Here is a 21988-nt window from a genome sequence, read left to right as displayed (position 1 = left end):
GTTTTGAATGGTGATAAATAAAATAAAATTTTCTCTTATTGATGGCCTAGTGCAACTGGAGGAGCAGATAGTGGTCCTGGTAGTCTAGGAGGAACACCAACTGAAGACAAGGAAGGACAACAACCTTTTGGTGCTGGTAAGTTAATCATTGATGTATTCATATCAATGTGTTCTATTTTTGGATATTGATAAACTACTCTGTTTCTCTCATATAACGTGTGTCTAATTAAATTACAATACAATGAAAATATTTTCAATCTTATTAGTTTTCTAAAGTAATATTTTATGGGATACAATTTTGATATCTTTGGGTTCAATCAATGTTTTCTTTTTTATTTCAATGGGGACAAATGTTTAAAGATAATTCAGTGAAATATGTGATAAAAGTAATACATTTTTGTTATTATAATTATAATAATATAATTATATTATATTTATATTAAATATATATTATATATAATTATATGTAAAATATTATTAATAATTATATATAATATTTTATATATTTTTGTTTGTAAATGTGCACACTATTATAATTACCAACACACAATTATTATAATATACATTTAAATTTATTATAATTATATACATAATATTAATAATTATAATTATATATAATAATAATAATAATATATATAATATATTATATAATATTTTATAAATATATATATATATATTTATTTATTTATTATATAATATATACTATGCTATATATAATAATATATATAATATATTATATACAATATTATATATTATATAATTATATTATATATATTATTAATTATTAATATTATAAATATATATAATATTTTTATAATTTTATTATTTTATTTTTAATTCATTAAAAAGAAAAAGAAAAAAGAGAAAAAAAACAATATCTTTATATTTTTACAAAAGAAATTTGTAGTTTTGGGCTAGTTTAAGGTAAATCATTTGTAAGGATTGTATAATCCATCCATCCTTTTCCATTTATCAAGGGAATACGTTTAATAATGATCTCGTTATTTCTAATCTAGTAGTAGTTTAAGTATTCACAGAGGAACTCATAGAAATCGCAATGCAATCGTTACCGAATTCTCTTGTGTTTGAATCTCAACGTCATTATGAAAATTTACTGCTACTAGAAGATGAATGAAATGGGGGGGGGTTGAATTATATTCAACGATTCCATTTACAATTTTTATTTATTTTTTTTTACTTTATTTTTAATTTTTTAAAATAATTAAATAAAATCTTTCTCTACATTTTTATTACTAGGATTCTAAATGTCGTTCATTTTTTTTTGTTGATATGAAAATAAAAAATATTTTTAAAATATAAAAGTAATTTCTTCAACAGTATAAATATTATATTATTATTCTTGTTTATATTAATAATTATATTTTTATTATATTATATTAATTTATATATATTTATTATTTATTATATTCATATTATATTAATTTTATAATTAAGTTTATTTTAGGTATACCCCATTTAGGGTGTTTACCCTGAAGGTTCCCCCTACATGTTATATTAATTTTATATTATAATTTAATATATTATAAATTTACATTTATATATTATAATAATTGTGTTGATAATTATGATAGTGTGCCAAGTTACAAACAAAAATATATTATATATTTTATAATATAAATAATTATAATATATATATAATAAATTCTAAAAATTCATTCTTTTAATTTTCTTTTTTCTTTTTTCTTTTTTATACTTACAATTAGTCCACTGTCTAATAATTATCCGACATAATTATATAGAATTGTGGACAAGGACGTTAAGATTTATAAAACTTCCCTATGTACAAGCATACGTTGAGAATATTTCATAGCATGTCCTTTAACTCATTTCCACAGGAAAAAATAAAATTACCTTTTGTATCTTTTAATACCTTTCTTTGTCTCGTTGACTCTTTTGTGGTATTTTTCTCTCTCACTCTCTCTCTCTCTCTCTCTTTTATTTTTCTCTCTTTTTATCCTGAGCTATTTTTCTGAAATATCTAGTACCACCATTTATATTTCAAGAAAAAAGCTTCGTAAATCGTATTAACATTTTTTTCTATTTGATATTTCATTGAATGATTTGATTGAATAATATTCATCGGAAATACGTCTTTTAAATTCAACTTTTAAAAAATTGCAACATATAACACGTCATACAATAAGTCTTTGATCTAATTAGGAAAAACCAATTTTGTTTTTGTACAAATTTCACTTTATTCATCAACATACTCTCCTTCTAAAGTGATACATTCATTCCAACCCTCCTCTAACTTTTATGCTCTCTTTTATGTCTTTGCTCTCAAAATAGGCCTCAGTTTATGCAATCACTTCTTCATTTGAGCCAAATTTCTTTCCCTGAACCCATCTTTTTCATGTCTGCAAAAAGCCAGTAGTCGCTTGGGGCCAAATTTGGAGAGTACGATTGGTTGGGAAGCAATTCAACGTGTAATTCATTCAATTAAACCATTGTTAATGCGTCGTTGTTTCTGGTCCAGTGTGAGCAAACACGGCACCCACTTCGAAAGCAACTTGTGCATGCCCAAATTTTCATGTCAAATTGTAAAGACACTACCTTCTGATATCTTTAAGGTGTCAACTATCTCACGCAACTTCATTTTACTGTCTTTCAAAACTATTTTGTGCACATTTTTGATGTTTTCCGAAACAACTGGCGAATTTGGGCAACCAAGAGCGTTCAGCATCATCTGTGCTTGTACGAATGCGTTTAAATTCAGCATACCAGTAAATAATAGTTGATTTCATTGGGTGCAGAGTCCCCATAATGCTTATCAAGCCAGTGTTTGACTTCAACAGTATTTTTCCTCATCAAAAAAGTGTCTAATCAACACACTAAATTTCTTGGTATTCATTGTCTTGAAAATTACAAAAGTGGAGTCACTGAAATGACTGTAATTTCTAAACTAATGGTCAGAATGCTATGAAATTTTAACACGTGCTGTCTAAAGGTTAGTATTACAGGAAAATCATATGGGTTTGTCAACCATGTGTCAGACCAAAGACTTATTGAGTGACGTATTACATTCATCTTTTTGTTTAATTATAAAATTCGAGTGGGTCCTGTGTTCTATCAGATATTTTATAATCTTCATTGGTTTTATTTTGTATGTGGGTATTAAAATTAGATGGATTTTTTTTTATTGGTCTTCTTTTATTGGAAATCTTATTATTTTTTTATAGTAAATAACAAAAAAAAGAGAGAGAGAGAGAGAGAGAAATAAACATTTATTTATTTTAAATAGCACCAACGTGAATGAAAAAGATTAAGAATTAATACAGTCAGAGATTAAATGTTTTCGATTGGGTGACTTCGTGTCGGTGTTTTTGTGTGTGTCTATGTCTATGTGTACGTGCGTGAACTCTTAATAACTTTCATATAATATGAATGAAAAGTTTTCAATGTATATATTTAAATAAACTTTTGTTAACTTTTTTCTGTAATTTTTTTTTTTTTTTTAATTATTTTCCATCTTTATTTCCATTTCTTTTTCATTTTGTTATTTTTCAGTATTTATTAACACATTGACCGACACTTTGTTCTTTCAATGGAAACACGTGGGTGGTGGGTTTACACGTGACCAATGTTACAGGTCAATAACGTGTTAATAAATCATATTAAATATTATTTATTATCGGAAGATAATTTAAATTGAAATTCCGATCCGAAATCTGGAGATACAACCTTAAAAGACGAACCGAGTTTGCAGGGACGTATTTCCAACTTTGACGAACCTTTTAAAGGTAATATTGGAACAAAATCCAATGAATACGTCCAACTGATGCAAATAGTGCAAAAAAAGAAAAAAAAACTCCATGAAAAGTGTTTTGTGCATTTATCAGTTACAGAAATGCCATTGTTTGTCTCATAAAAAAAAGCGGAAGTTATTAATGACTCGACTTAATACTAAAGATATCTGATAAATTGTCTTAGTCAACTAATAATATCTTGTTGACAAAGATAAAGATAAAGAAGAGAAATGGGAAGTAATTTAAGTGACAAAATAATAAAAAGGTAAAAAAGACGAAAGGGGGTTGAATGTGGGCGTTGGTTGTGGCGTTGGTGGTGGTGGTGGTAGTTTGGTAGAGTGGGAGTTGTTGGGGGTTAGTGTTGGAAATTGTTGCGAGGATGCTACACCACTGAGGGTTACGGAACAAAGTCGAGGGATTTGGCCTTGGCCCGTGATGCCAAGCATCTAAACGTTCCTATATACATATACATATATATATATATGTAGGTTCAACTTCTCTCTCTTTTTGGGTTGGAAGAATCCCTTATAAATAACGAGAAGATTCATGGATGCCCTTTTGGCTTTGAGGGGTTGTAGGGGGGTGTATTAGTATGGTTATTGTCATATTATATCTGTCCCTCTGTTTTTATCTTTAATAATCACGAAATAAATTTTCTTTCTTTGAGTATTATTGCAATCTTCCAAAATTTTGGATAAAATTAAAATAACAATTCCTATTTGTACGTTAAAAATAATATTAAAAAAATGTAGTACAAAATTGTAGTCCCAAATAAAAAAATAAAAAAAACAGGAAACGAGACATAGAATTTTAATCGTGGTGTAGAACGATTGTTCGACAAAGGGGGTAGAAAAAAAAATAAAGAAACAAAATGTGATAGAACAGGAAGAGAATTAAATCAACAATCATCTCAAGGAGTGTAAGAAAAAAAAAAAGAAAAAAATAAAGAAGGAAGAAGTTGATTTTTAACTTTAACTCGGGGCACTAAAGCACGTAGCTACGTTGCTGAGGGTTTGTGTCGATCCCAGGGATAAAAGGGGTGTTGAAAAAGAAATGGGAAAAGACGTTGATCGGCTCCTCGAGGAGAATATTATTCTACGTTTCGAAAAGGTAGAAAAACGTTGGTTGTGTGGACGGTTCGTTCGTAATGGGGATGATGAGGAGGGGTTGGTAGTAGTAGTGGGGGATGATGGGTCCTCTATCTTCCGAAGGTACGAGCTTTCAGGGAAAGAGTAGGAGAATATTCAGGAGAATATAACCAGATCCAGTCAGCAAGTGGCCCGTACTTCTCCCCCGTCAAGGGGATGGGTTAGAGAACCCCTTCCTCCATCCACCATCCCCACTCCCACTTCGACCCCCACACCCACACCCACACCCCCATCTTCGTCGATCAATACATACAACCCGGGCGACTCTTCTCACGGAAATCAACGACTATGAGTTCTACACATACACACACATACAATTTCACTAACATTCTTCTATATCATCCCACCAATCAACTATTTTCTTATTTTTCTTTTTTTCTTGTTTCTTTTGACATCCGATTTTTCTCGATTTGATTATATTTTAATAAATTGTATATTAAATAAAATAATAAATTAAATATATTTGCATATTCAATAAAATAAAATAAATTGTATAATAAATATAATATAAATTAAATACATTTGCATATTCAATAAAATAAAATATTAAATAAAATAAAAGAATATATTATTTAAAATAATAAAATATATTATTTTAAATAATAAATAATAAAATAAATGAAAGAGAGAGAAAGAGAGAGAGAGAGAGAGAGAGAGACTATGAAATATATATTTTTTCATTTATTAATACATAAATTACAAAGAGGTTTGCACCTTTAGCTTTAAAGCAATACTATTGACGTATTTATTCGTCTCACCCGATTAACAGATTAAACTTCGAACTAAAAAAAATACCAAATTTTTCCCAAGAAACATAAGAAAAAAATGTCTTTCACATTTCTCAATCCTTGTTCGGTTTTGCATCGTTATGAATTCGCACGATTTCGTTTCTTCTTTGAAACAGAACAAGAGGGAGGGGGTTAAACTGGTACAAGGTTAACAACGATAGACGGAAGTGCAAGGTCAACGTTGATTAAGAGTCCGTCGGCACGTCATACAATTTCGAAATCCATGCTGCTATAGTTGTCTACCACCCTCTTTCCAACCCCTCTTTTTTTTATTTCCTTTTTTTTCGAAATAAAAAAAAAAGGGAAAGAGAGAGAGAAAGGGTTCACCAACACAATATCGATCGGTCCAATAATAAAAAAAAAGGAACCAACGCTGGAATTCAAATTCAATTTCTGTTGAATTCTTCCCTTACTCCTCATCCCCTTGGTTCTCTTTCCCCCCCCCCACTTCTCATCCCTTTTTTTTCTTTTCTCTAATATTTCGACACGTTCCTATATAGTTTCCTTTTTTTTTTTTTTATTATTATGCAACACATTTTATTCACCATTTTTTATCATCTCCTCCTTTTTTTCATTTTTTTTTTATATTTCATTTTACATTGGAAAATTTGTCGTTCATTGTTCGAAACAATTTTTAAAAGAATTAAATTTTTTATTTACATAGAATGCAATAAGCAAAAGTAATAAGAAATGGTAAATAGGAATAGACAAGTATTTATTTGTAGTACTGTAAAGAAAATATAAAGGATTTATTAGTCATGGTAATAGGGAAAATACAGGTATTACAAGTAAATACAGGTTTGCAAGTTTTGAGTATTCTTTAAAAGTAAAGATGGATTTTATTGACAGACTAGATGGATGTATAGATGAATTGGATAGATAGTTGTTTAGTTTAGTTAAGTTTAGTTTAGTTTATGTGCAATTTATTTATACAAAATAAATCTCTTGAAAATTTCATTGGAAATTGTTTTTGTATTTGTATAATGAATTTTTTAAATTGATTTTTGATCCTAATAATATTTAATCATAAAAATATCGAATATATGAATATTTTATATTATTATTTTATATTCTTATACAAGTAATTTCATTATATTATATAAAGTAGTATATATTTTTATATACTTATACAAGTATAATTTTATATTTTATATTATTTTATTATTTATATTTTTTATTATTATATTAATATAATAATAAATATTATTATATATTTTATTATTATATTATTTATATTTATTATATATATATTATATTAATTATATTATAATATTATTATTAATTTATAGTATTATTATTAATTATATAATATATTTTAAATTGTTATATAAGTAATTTTATTTATTTTATATATTTTCTATATAATATTATTATAGTATAAAAAATATAGTATTATTAATTATATAGAATATTTTATATTTTTTTCGCGACTGCCAGGATTCGAACTCACGATACTGCGTGTAAAGAGCCTGTTACCCTAGCACCGAGCCACGAAGCCGTACTTTATTATAATTTATATATAATATTATTTTACATATTTATATTATATATTACTTGCAAGTATTATTACATATATAGTATATTTAATATACTTACATAAGTAATATCTAAATATAATAAGTAATGTATATATATATATATAATATAATATCTAATCATTTAACTAATCAATTAAATTAATAATACATTGTTTTAATTTCAACGTTATAACCAACACCTAATACAATAACTTCTAATACGTTTTTCCATATGTTTACCATGCATACCACTACTATCAAACCATATTTTCTAGTCTATAATTAATACTATCGATTAAACAATCGATAACAGCTGTTTGGATTAGATCGATTGCATTGTCTATGTAATACTGTGTATGCCGATAAATGCATTCTCTTCCACGTGTTCACTAGCTGAGTTATCGTTTATCGGTTATATCTATATACGTAAGAATATCATCTTGATTTCTTCCCTCCCTCCGTCCCTCTCTCCCACCCTCCCTCTCTCTTTCCCACCCTATTCCCCTTTTTTCTTGTTTATCTCATTTTATCTATCTATTTATCTAGCTATCTATATTTGTATAATTCTTTATTTCATTCTTTCTTTCATTCTTTCATTTATTCATCAAACCAACCAAACAACCAACCAACCAAACCTTACAACGAATCCGTCCATTTATCCATTTAATATCCTTTATTCATATTACAGTAACTCTACAACTAGTTTCTCTTGCTAGATAACTCTGGTTAGTACTCATCGTGCTTTCATACAAGTTTCATCGTCACGTTAGTAGTTTCGAGAAACTTTCAATGTGATCGAGAAGAAGTTTTCTATCTCTCTATCTCTCTCTCTCTCTCTCTCTCTCTCTCTCTCTCTTTCTTTCTTCTTTTACGAAAAAAGAAATAAACGAATAAAACGTTATCGCGTGTTCTGATAAAAATTGTTCTCGCGAGGTTTTGTTGCGTTTATTTTTTATTTTTTTTTAATAATTCGAAAAGACTGTTGTTCGTACGTGATGGCGTGACGAAAATAAATTAAAAATAAAAAAAAAAAATAAAAATAAAAACACACATAGAAAATGAGTGAGTAGTTTGAGATAGGATAAAACCAAAAGTGGTTATATGAAAACAAGATACAACAAAGAAAAAAACCCAAAAAGAAATTAAAAAGTTAACTCGTTTAACAAATAATAAAAGAAAGAATGAGAGAAAGAGAGAGGGGGGGCGGAGAGAGAGAGAGAGAGAGAAAGAGAGAGGGAAATTTAAAGACAATAGAATTTAAGCCAGGCAAATCGAAGCTCAATTTGGTTGATTAAATTGGCCTCGGTTTCTATAAAAAGAGATAGAAATAGAAGGATGATGACCAATGAACGAACGTTTTCTATGGTCCATACGTATTATCATCTTTTAATCGTATTTTCGTTCCTTTTCAAATTTGCCATTTGTTTGTTTTTTGTTCTTTTTATTTGATTTTTGTTTTTTTTATTTTATTTTATTTTGGTTACGACAAACAAACAACACGAATCCGTTTACTTTCTGATTTTGTATTTTTAATGTTTTTTTGTGTTACAAGTGTTAAAGTGTGTGTGAGAGAGAGAGAAGAGAAAAGAAAAGGTTTGCAATTAAAATTATTTGAAGATTATAAGAAAATGTTGCTGCGCACTATGAAATATTCGATTGATTGGCAATATCAATCTTATTCCAAATCAACTGTTAAATCATCCGATCGAATAATTACAATCATCAAAGGTTTTTATTATAATAAATAATTAATAATAATTATTTCTAAAATAATAATATTAAATATAATATAATACATATAATTTAATTATAAGTATAATTATTATTTATATAAAATAATATAAATATAAAATAATAATATTTTTTAAATATACCAAATATAATTTAATTATAAGTATTATTATTATTTATATAAAATAATATAAATATAAAAATAATAATATATTAAATATACAAGATATAATTATAATTATAAATAATAATTATTTATAAAATAATACAAATATAAAATAATAATATTTCTTAAATACCATTCCTCCACCCTCCACCTTCCTTCTCTCTCTCTCTCTCTCTTTCTTTTTCTTGTTTTTATCTTTCCATTTTATTTTTTAATTTCAAAATGACGCATTAGTGTATATCTGTATAAATAAGAAAAAGAAAAAGATAAAAAGAGAGAGAGATAGAAGATGTGTATGTTGACTTTGAACATTTCATGAATAAATGTAACGTCTATCAAAAGAAAAAAAAAAAGAAAAAAAGAAAATCTTGTTGACAAAACTCATTACACGTATTGTAAATGAATTTTTATCATGTTATTATTTTTGTTCATTTTTGTGTCAATTTACAGTGTCGACAAAAGCACTGGCAGGTGCGAAAAGTCTTGGAGGATTTTTGTACAGCGCTGTTAACAAAGCTGGCAAAACAGTCGTCGAAGCCAGTGTGAAAATCAAGAAAACGGTGGAAGAAAACGTGAGTTGTTATTATTATTCTTTTTATTTTGTATAATTCATTATTAATTTATCAAGCATATATATTTTGCAATGATCACAAAACCCTTTTGAATATTTTATAAAATTAATCTATGAAATACTTGCCCATTATACATATTGTTTATTAAACATGTATATCTAGGGGAAGGAAGTCACCTAATGGCTGACACATAAGATGTTTCGGTTTTTTATTTATTAATTAGTAAAGTTAACAAACTATAGAATCAACAGAAATACAACTTCTGTATAAACATATTTCAAAATAATAAGAATTAAACTTTTCCTGTAAAAATATACAATTGTTGGAAGTGTCACCTAGTACTGGACAGATTTCATTTCGAACAACTACCACCGGAAATTTTTAAATCATCCCGCCATCAATCACATATGTAGACGTCTGAACATTCAGAAATGTCTGCCCATGCTTCATGAGCTCACCCATGGCAGTTGGAGCACTGTATCCAGTCTTCGTCGTAGTCCACTAAGCACACTACGCAAGTAGTTCTATCAATTTCAGATATCTCAGTTAGTAGCTGTTTTTTCTTATCTCTATCCTCCACTTTTTCCCTTAGCTTTTACTCCATTGGCTTGTTTCCCCTTTGACTTCACTTCTTCCTTTGGCTTTCACGTCTTTGGTTTGTTACTCGTACTTTTCTTTTGCTATTTTGAATGTACTTTTCACTGTCCGACGTTAAGGGACTAGTTTTGTCCGGTACTAGGGGACAGGATAATAGGAACATTACGTGATCTATACCTAATCCGTTTTGAAAATCAACAACAACATTCATATACGACGAATAATAATGGTGTTCTTTATACATTAACAAATACCATAAAGACTTAAACACAGAAATGTAGCTGTAACATTTATCTGAATCTTACGGGATGCAGTATTTTTCTACTAAAAACAGAAATTGTGAACTGCTCCTGATGTTTCCTTGAGTGTCATTGATTAACTGGATCGTATGATTCCGCACCCCTTTCACCCCATTTGGAATTGTTCACGTTATCATTTTTTTGAGATATATGAGTGTCCAGGGTTATGTGAACTTCTCCTATATATATATATGTATACATAAAACTAATACTATAAAGAAATAATACTTTATATCTGTCGAGATTGGAAACTTGGATGCGTTTCAAGGATCTATTGAAATCCTTTAAATTTTTTTCCAACATCCGCCCATTGGATAATTCCATTTAAAAACTTTCTTTTATTATTCCCCCGGCCCCCCTCCCCCTCCCCCCTCTCCCCGTTATAAATGAAAAACTCAATTTTACCGTGAAAACTACGTAACAACTTCTACGTGGGAAAACTTTCGAAGAAGAAAAAAAAAAAGTGAGAGATGAATAAAGAAAGAAACAAATTATCGAGATCGTTTTAATTTGATTTTATTAATGAAATTGTTCAAGAAATTGCTAAACGTGAAAATTAATTAACCATTTTATCGCGTTCTCTCGCAATTTACAATAATTGAAGAATTCTTTTGTTTCTCTTCTTTTTTTTTTTTTTTTTTTTTAGTTTTGCCGAATATTTAATTTTACGAGAAATTCGTTGTATTGTAATTATATTGTTTATTTAAAAAAAAATGGGGACTACAATAACAAGCAATTAGGAATAATGATAATAATTATTATTCTTATTATTATATATTAATCATAATTATTCTTATTATTGTATGTTAATTATAATTATTAATATATATTATATATTATATAATTATATAATATGTATATTTGTATATTATAATATATAATTTATATTATATATAATATATATTTTTTAATTATATTTATATTATATATATAGATATAGGTATATTAATATAATATTATAATTTAAATATTATATATAATAATAATATTATTAATAATATATAACAGTAAACTGTAAATATATTATATTATAATATATATATTATAATATATTGTATTTAATATTATAACAATTTTTATTGTTGTTTATATTGTTTTATATTGTTTTTATATTGTTAATATTAATATCTAATATTATATTAGGGCATAATTAGAATGAAGTATATTGTCAAGGGGAACGAACATGTAGGGGAGGCCTTCGTGGTAAACACCCTAAAGGGGTATACCTGGAATAAATAAATAAATAAAAATAAATATATATTTTTTTATTTGATATTCTTTTTTTTTTTTTATAAAGGTTCGTATAAAGTTAATTTATGATATTTTGAAAAAGTTACAATAAATCTCGAAATGTAGGTTATCACAAACCCGTTCGATGTTCGATTTTATCCTAAAGCTTATACTAAGGTATCAGATTTTACGGGTCCTCGTGAATCAATGTACCTAAGCCAATCATCCACATACACATACATCGTTCTTCCTATAATCCTATATTCCTATAGTAATCCTTAACTTCTGTGGAATTAACTTTCGTTTTTGTGAAAACGATCTTTTCAGTTGAAACAGCTTTAACAGTTCGCATAACGAATTTATTTTTATCATTTGACCAATTTATTTTTACATGTTAATCAATTTTATTTACATGCCTAAAAATGTTTACACTTTCGTATACTTACTAAAATATCGAATAAAAAGAATTAAAAAAAAACAAAAAAACAAAAGACAATAGAAAAATTGTAGGAGTATTGGTACGAAACAAATCGTACGTAAAACTTATCATTAGAAGATTTTTTATTCTTTTTTTCTTGTCTTTTTTTTTCTTTTTCTTTTTTTTTTTCCAAAAGTCGATGTAGAAATAGTGCTGACGAAGAGTAGTAGAAAGTCGAGGAGGAGAAGGTGGGTTGAGAAGGTTGAGGGGGTTGAGGGGGTGGTAGTAACGGTACGAGTTGGGTGTGTTAGCGTAGTTGGATCTCAAATAAACCCGGGGGTGGTGGTTGGATCAATACGAACTGCCCCTATTCTTCGGTTGTATGCACGAGGCGTAATATCTGAGTTAGAAAGAGAGAAAAAGAGAAAAGAGAGAGAGAGAGAGAGAGAGAGAGAGAGAGAAAGAAATACATGGACACGCGCGCTCGCGCAAGCGTGTAAAATAGAAAAGAGACACGGTATGTGTAAGTAGAGAGATACACACATGTATATATGTATATGAATGTATGTTTGTATGTTTGGTAATACGCGAGTTGAATTTTGTGAGCAAGCAAAACATCGGACATCGACAAAAAGAGAGAGAAACTGGTGTTGTCTGAACATTTTCGACGATTATCACTTGAATGTTTCTTTTATCGTATGGTTATTCCACTTGTTGGAATAAGATAATAATTAAAAATTGAAGATAAAATTGAAGAAACTAAATTTTATATAAATATACATATATATATTTATTTATTATATATATTATTATATTATATATTATATATAATATATAATATATATATTATTATATTATATATTATATATATTATTATATTATATATTATATATATATTATATATATTATTATATTATATATTATATATATTATTATATTATATATTATATATATTATTTATATTATTATATTATATATTATATATATTATTTATATTATTATATTATATATTATATATATTATTTATATTATTATATTATATATTATTATATTATGATATTATATATTATATTATTATATTATATATTAAATATTATATTATAAATAAATAAAAAGAATAGTCTCTTAATTGATATGTTGTAAATTAAATTAAATTTGCTTTAATTTTCTTCGTAGTGGAATCCTCGAGTGGGGTTTCAAAGGTTTCAAATTCAAATTACCACAAATAATTTATCAATTATCTTAGAATATACATATACATGAACATTTATCTTTGCAAAGTATATATCCCATAAAAATCTTGTTTGTATTCTTCCAACAAATTTGTGTCTGTGTTCAGAACCTGTACACAGAGATCAATCGGTTTCGCACACAAATCATGTTTCATAGTCGTAGTACATAATACGTCAATTAATGTACAAATAGATGTGGTAGATGTTCAAAAACAGAGTTCAAAGCATCACTATCACTACTACTATTACTACCATTACTACTACTACTACTACTACTACTACTACTATCACTACTATCACAATCACTGACATATGATTTTCGTTACATAATCATTTTGGGAGATACCAATTTGTCGGCGTACATTGGTTACGGGTCTAGGTAACAACTATATTGAATTTAGGCTCTAGTTCAACACACGTACATATACGACCACTCAAAGATAGTGAGAGTGTATGTGTGGGCGAGTCTGAGTATGATTGAGTTGGTAACAAACGCACATACACGTTTTGCATAGGCACTTAAATGCAATCAACCCGGAGTAAATCAATTTGCAAAGTTTCCTCAATCGTTCTGTTGTAATACGAAATGGTTAAATGTGTGAATACATATATGTGTGTTTGTGTGTGTATTTGAAATTCTTATAAAAGAAGTTTTATAATCATTATGAGCTACTTATTAACACTTTATGATCATCACATCAATCATTCGTATTCTTTTAATAAAGTCACGTGAGTTATTTAAAGTTATAATTATATTTTTTATTTTATTTTATTTTATTTTTTATTTATTCAATTAATTATTCATTCGTTGATTTATCAGTGAGATCTAAAAAAAATTATTTTAAATCTATAAATATAAAAATGTAGATTTTGTTTGTATCTAATCTGCAATCTTCAAAAGAACTTTACCTTGATTGTCTTGAAATTCTAACACAACGTTGCATTCGCATACAACGAGGTTTTTGTTACATTAATTTATTTATAAAATAATTATGTAATTCAAACGAAAAAGATACAGATAAGTACAGCGCCATCTGTTGATCATAGATTTCAGTGAATGCGCGAAACGTTTGAACATAACCTAAATGACTCACATGAGCCATAATAACACGTTCCAATGCACAGCTAGTAAATAATAAAAATAAAATTGCACTTTATGTTAAATAATTAAAATTTATATTTAATTTTATTGTTAATTATACGAAAAAATACATTAATAAATTTTGTTTAACGATCAATTTCTTAAAACGTGTAAATGTAATTGGTATTTGTAATTTTGATACGCGTGTAGGTTAGAATTGTTCAACACAATTATCAACTCACTCACTTTCTTACTCTCTCTCTCTCTCTCTCTCTCTCTTTTTCTTTATTTTTTTTTTATTTTGTTTTTTATTTTCATGGTAGAACGGAGCCCTGCGACGAGACGGTCCGTGACTAATCGATATCTCGAACCTTGACCTTCGTAGGGCCGTTAGTTGTTCAAGTGCATTTCTCAAGGCGAGCCATAATATAAAAGAGTGACTCAAACAGGCCGATAATACTCACGCAAAGATGATTTAAAACAACTTTGTTTTTTTTTTTCATTTTTTTTTTACGTCCGGTTAGATTTTCATTTCTTCTAGATGAAAAATAGTTTTAGGAAGAGAGAGAGAAAAAAAAGGTTATACAGTATTTTACAGATCATGAATAAATGTATTAGTAATAATAAATTTTATCGCGAGATATATCGTCATAAAAATAAAAACCAACTTTTTTTCTTTTTTAAATTTGTATAAGACAAATATACACTCACGTATATATATATATATACACAAATACATACTTTATAATATAATATAAAATTACAAGCACACCTATGTTAAATATATAATAGAAATATTGCATTAATGATTTTAGCGTAGCGACAATGGTTCGGCGTTCTGTGTCATTAGAAGTCGAATTGGTTAGGGTTCGAATCCCGGGAAGGGTAAATTTCTTTTATTATCCATTTTTTAATATTATATATTATATGCTATTATATTGTATTATTATAAATATAATATTATATAATATATATATATAATAATATTATATTTATTATAATAATAATATAATATATATATATAATTATTATTAATATAATATAATATAAAATATATTAATAATAATATTATAAATATATTATATATTAATAATATTATTATTATTATATATATAATAAAATATTAATAATTATGGTTAACGTATTCTAACGAAAATCATTTCGTACTCCCCATAGAATATATCAATTACAACAAACACATTTCCCCACAAACATGGATTTTGAAATTTAATCTATTATTAATCCCCTAATGATTCTCTTCTTAAACAAAACAAAAAATAAAAATAAAACACGTATACCTACCCAACAAACACACACAAACACATAATTCAATATTTTTGGCTCGTTTTCGCTCACGTTCGGTAATCATCATCTATACAAACCATAACCCAAATGGTTTACAAAGCAAATATTATTTCCTAACGCGTGAACAAACCAACAAATGAATTTATACATATATTTATTTATATACAGGGTGTCCCATATAACAGTATTCATGATTTTTGAAGTACCTACGATAATCTGACAAAAGAATATTTTAAACAAAAGTTGATCTGTTTTTGATTGACTATACATTGCAATAAACAAAAAGTTTGAAAAATTGTTTTTAAGGGAACCTTTATTTTTGTAAATGACACCCTGTATTTTTGATCTTACAATATTACAGCCTACATTAATACGATTTCAGTCACGAATATACTCACTTATCAAGTTAACTTATGTTTTAAGATGCATTGAAACATTATTTAATTCATAACAATACATACCTTTCATAATTTGGTTACAATTAATAGTTTTATTTTGTTAACTAGGTACACTTTCTCTATTTTTAGATCATAATTTGTTATATAAATATATTAAACATTTAAAAAATCCTATTAGTAGTCTGTAGGACTTAAATTATGAATTAACTGGTCTATGAGATGAAAAAGTTTTACGTACGACCGCTGTTTATATGAGACACCCTGTATATACTATGAATAATCTTCCGATATTTGACAAACGTGAATTAATTCAACATTTGTGTTGATTTATCTCATTCACTATTCATTCTTTATTTCTTTTATTTTTCACATTGTATTTCATCAATTTGTTACATAAGTAATGGTGGTGATGATTCAATCTCAAGGGGTAAAATCTATCAAATATCGAAATTGGTTTTGTATTGTTTTCGTTTAACGAATTGTGTATATCCCTTATATGGGAAACATTGTATATAACATATTTACACATGTATATACATATGTATATATAAGTGTGTGCAAAAGGAAGGAAGGATGGTAGGGATAACTGGCGCGCAAGCTTGCTTACTCGTTGCTAATATTGATTTCCCTTGTGGAACGTGACGAAAGATTCCAACTGTTGTGTCCGGTCCATTTCCTTTTTCTATTTTTTTTTTTTTTATTCAATTTACGAATATATATATGTAACATATTTTTTTTTTAATTATATTATATCATTAGGATATGATTTACGATCAGAAATGACGAATTTAATGTAAAGATTTTGGTTTTTTTTTAGTTTACAGATCTTTTACTTATATATTTAATTATTTATATAAGTTAATAATAATTTATATGATATATCAATATAAAAATATTAATAAACAATTTAAAATGAGTTAAAGTATAATATATAAATTATATTATTATATATTTATATATTTTTAATATAATAATTGCAAATGCAAATATTTTTATATTTTTAAATATAATATATATATATATATATATATATATATATATATATATATATATATATATATATTTATAAGTTATATAATATATGAATATAAAAATATTAATAAACAATTTAAAATAAATTAGATTTAATTCAGAAAACTCAACTAAAATGACAATCTCATTTAAATATAAATATTTAAAATAGTATGCATTGAATTATTATACAATACTATAAGTTGAACAAATAAAAACAATTTGATTTGTTTTTTTTTTTTTTTTTCAAATAGAATATCTTTGTATTTTATTTCTCGAACAGTGTGTTACTTCAAATCCTTGTAATAAAAGAATTACATGATTTAAATATATACATTTACACGTATACATAAATGTATATATATATATATTTATTTTGTGTGATGCTACAACCTGGGGAGTTGTATAAAATAGAAGAATACTTTTATATCATCATTTTTTCTATACACCTAGCATTGCAGTTGATTTCATGAATTATTAAACGAAATCTATTCGAATGGATGCAATCCAACTTTCTCTTCTTCTTTTTCTTTTTTTTTTTCCTTTTTCCTTTTTCCTTGGAGTTTTTCACACATCTTTTCTTCTCATGTTAAGTTATAAAAGGATGAAAAAAGAAAAAGGAAAAGAATAAAAATGAAAGAAGTAGAATTCTAGAAAAGGATAGTAGTTTAGCTTTCAGAAAATTTCAAATGCAAATGTAAATTTTTATTCTCTATCTCTCTCTCTCTCTCTCTCTCTTTTTCTCTCTTTTTCTCTCTTTTTTACTCACTCTTATTCAAGATGGTTTGACCTTTGAGTTGAAAAATAAAATTCATCTTACCCGTTAGAATCATCCCCTCGACTTCACTTCATGACACATCGATCTTCATGACTCTCGATCTTTGATCTTGCTGATAAAATTTCGAAGAAATTCCAGAGAAACGAGGATTAAGAATTGAAAATGTAATTTGATCATGTTTTTAAATCAACATTCTTTCGAAATTTCATATCGTTACGGTTTGATTTGTCGAGGGTTAATTCAAACCATTTCGAATTACAGAGAATTATTTTCAATTTCAATTGAATGAGATCTATGAAATAAAAAATATAATAATAATAATAATTAGTGTTCGTTTTGTTGAATAATATAATTTTTATTATATATCAATATAATATGTTATATAAATAAAATATATATCATATTATTTAATATACTAATATATAATATTATATTATAATATATAATATTAATATATTATCTATTATTATATTAATTATTATATTATATATTATTATATTAATTATTATATTATATATTATTATATTAATATATAATATTATATTATATAATATACCTATATTTATATTACTTTATAATTATTCATTTATTATATTTATCTAATATATTAATATATAATAATATATTATAGTATACTTATATATAATATTATATTATATAATATACCTATATTTATACTACTTTATAATTATTCATTAATTATATTTATTTAATATATTAATATATAATAATATATTATAGTATATTTATATATAATATTATAATATATAATATACCTATATTTATATTACTTTATAATTATTCATTTATTATATTTATTTAATATATTAATATATAATAATATGAATATAGTATATTTATATTATTATACTTTAGATTTATTTATTTATTATATTAATTTAAAATATTAATATATATTCTTATATTATATTATATATATATATATATATATATATATATATATATATATTAAACAATAAAAGAGAGAAAAACTTATTGTTATTTCAAAGAATTTAACTAGATTTCTAAAATAACAAAATTAATTCATTAATTATACATAGATTTAAAACATACGTTAACAAATTGAAAGAAAAGTTGCACATATACAATAATATTTAAAAAAAAAAAAAAACTTATAGATAAAATATGCAAGAATTGTTATGAAATAATATTAACTTTCTTCTATCGATATATTATTTCATTTATTTATTTATTTATTTATTATTTTATGCTATAGTAATCATGGGAATATCCCCTTTAAGATGAACTTCAAACTATAACATTCCCTGTCAAACCTTTCCATCATTCTAATCCTCATCTTCGTCATTGTAAAAAAAAAAAACAAACACGTGAGATATTTGCAATATTTTTCTTATTTTTTTTTTCTCTTTTCTTTTTTTTTTTCAAAATACAGATCGACGTTCCATCTTTTTCTAAGTGATTGAAATAATGTAAAAAGAAAAAGAAGAAAAAAATACAGAAACAAAATAAAGGACAATAAAAATGAACAGTTCTTTTTTTATTCCTGTTTCAGTTTCTTTTTCTTTCTATGTTTTTTTTTCTTTTTTTTCTTTTATCTTAGCAAGTTCCTGAGACTAGACTAGCTGACTAGACGCTCACATTATTTCAGTATTTTAATAAACTGTAGTCTCGTTTTTACTTTTTCTATCTTTCTTTCTCTCTTTCTCTCTCTCTCTCTTTCTCTCTCTCTGTCTCTCTCTGTCTCTCTCTTGTTGTTCATACCACCCACATAAACGAGAGGAAACAAATATAACCTGTGTCCTAGTTTAACTGACGACCTAAATAATACGAATTTACGGTCAGTAAAATGTTTTTTTTTTTTTTTATCTTTATTTATTTATTTTTTTTTTTTTTTTACGCGTCTGACAAACGAAACCCGCATCTATCTACTGTCTACCTTTTTTTTTTTTTTATATACGATATGTGTACACATAGAAACAGAAAGAGAGAGAAAGAGAGAGAGAGAGAGAGAGAGAGAAATGTCTTCAGAAATGTCTGACAGGTGTACAACAACAACAACAACAACAAGAAAAGAAAAAAACGAGTTGCATTTAATTGATTCAAGTTTTCTTTCGTTGATTACTTTAAAAATTAACGAGAACATTTCTTTAAGTTGTTTTAAATAAAATAATTTAAAAATAAAACCCCAAAAAAATATACATTAATTCAAATATCAATGTTTTTATAACGCGTTACTGTGAATTTAACATAATTCCAAATTTGTAATATGATTTTGAAAATTATTGTAGAAATAATAAGTTCATACAGAACATTATTTTGAATAGTTGAAGAAATTGTTGTTAAAATCCTTCTTCTCTCTTTAATATAAATATATATATTTAAATTTAATAAATTAAATATATATATATATATATAATTATTATTTAAAATATTATTAAATATATATATATATATATATATATATATATATATATATATATATATATATATATAATTATTATTTAAAATATTATTAAATATATATTTTTAATAAATTAATATATATATATAATTATAATATTTATTTTATATTTTATTATTAATATTTTAATAATTATAATATTTATTAATAATTATATTATAATAATTATTATTAATAATTATAATATTTATAATAATTATATTATAATAATTATTATTAATAATTATAATATTTATAATAGTTATATTATAATAATTATTATTAATAATTATAATATTTATAATAATTATAATATCTATAATTATTAATATTATATAATATTAATAATTGAATATATATTATCTGTATACGATAAAAATAATTATATTAATGTATAAATTAAGAATTATATTTACAAATGAATCGAATATACTCAACTTTTTAAATCAACTAATGAAAATGAACCTTTGCTTACCACACTGAGTCCAAAGGACCCAGACCTTAAGCGTTTAAGCGTATTACTCCAAGGAGGTGTGGTAAGCAAGGGTTAATTAATGAAACAAAACAAAAAATGAAAACAAGAAAAAAGAAACGATCGTAATATTGGGATCTTTAGCACTTAAATACGCTATCTGATGGTTACATTCAAAAATAGAGTAGATAGGTCGAATTTTGCTAACGCCACACCCCTTGCCAGACGATCATCCCAATACTTTTTCCGAAATAATATTAGCGAATAATAAAATTGAACCGGAAATTAAAGAAGGGTAAAAATCAAATCAAATATAATAAAATAAAAAATATAACAGGAAGAAGAAGAAGAAGAAGGTGAAAGAGGGGGAATGGTGAGCAAGGAATAAAGTAAAGGGATGGTAGAAGGTAAAGGGAAAAGAGGAGAAAGGGAACGAGTAAAAATGAGGCCGTGCAAACAGCGAGTAATATCGACCGGGGTGTCTGGAGAAAAGGGAGGAGAAAGAGGAGGAGAAGGAGGAGGAGGAGGATGGAAGGTCGGAGAAAAGGGCGGTGAAAGAGAGAAGAAGGAGAAGGTCGAATTAGTTAGGAATTTTTTTTTTTTTTCGATAACTTTGGAAGAAGAAGAAAAAGAAGAAGAAGAAGTTAGAATCAAATAGATGGAAGAAACAGGAAAAAAATTGATAAAAAGGGGATGATTATAAGGGATGTTTCCTTTCTTTTCTTTTCTTTTCTTTTTTTCTAAGGGACAACTGACTTTTGTAAAGTACAAAAAAATTTAGATGAGAGCCACGTTAATTGGAAATAATTTTGATCAATAAACAAAACACGAGAGTTAGTCCTTTTTTGTTTTACACACCCTTTAACATTTTTAATCGATATATATATATACATATGTATGTATGTATGTATTATTTATAATGGGGAAAAAAGGAGGCCTTAAAAAAAAAATAGATCAAAGCATGTTTAGAATACCATAGATTAGATGATGTTTAAATATTTGACATATTTTCAACAAAAATGACGTTGAAAAATTTGAATACTTTGGTTAGTGGTG

General features: G+C 25.6%; 1 protein-coding gene across 5 annotated transcripts in view; it reads left to right on the top strand.

The window, feature by feature from the left end:
• Positions 1-21988, top strand: part of Sap47 (Synapse-associated protein 47kD) — a 53714-nt gene that overhangs the window by 8077 nt on the left and 23649 nt on the right. For 3 of the 5 annotated variants that reach the window (XM_089173286.1, XM_089173283.1, XM_089173285.1), the window contains exons 3-4: positions 42-136; positions 9568-9689. In XM_089173286.1, the coding sequence (XP_089029412.1) occupies positions 42-136; positions 9568-9689 (217 nt within the window). Of the gene's footprint in view, positions 1-41; positions 137-8397; positions 8949-9567; positions 9690-21988 lie in introns of those variants that run through there. The other 2 variants (XM_089173284.1, XM_089173288.1) reach the window with 2 other exon arrangements.

This window comes from Polistes dominula, unplaced genomic scaffold (assembly GCF_049000335.1).
Source record: "Polistes dominula isolate Pdom_NZ unplaced genomic scaffold, Pdom_raw_medaka scaffold_35, whole genome shotgun sequence".
Classification (NCBI taxonomy): domain Eukaryota; kingdom Metazoa; phylum Arthropoda; class Insecta; order Hymenoptera; family Vespidae; genus Polistes; species Polistes dominula.
This window is presented reverse-complemented; position numbering and strand designations above follow the sequence as displayed.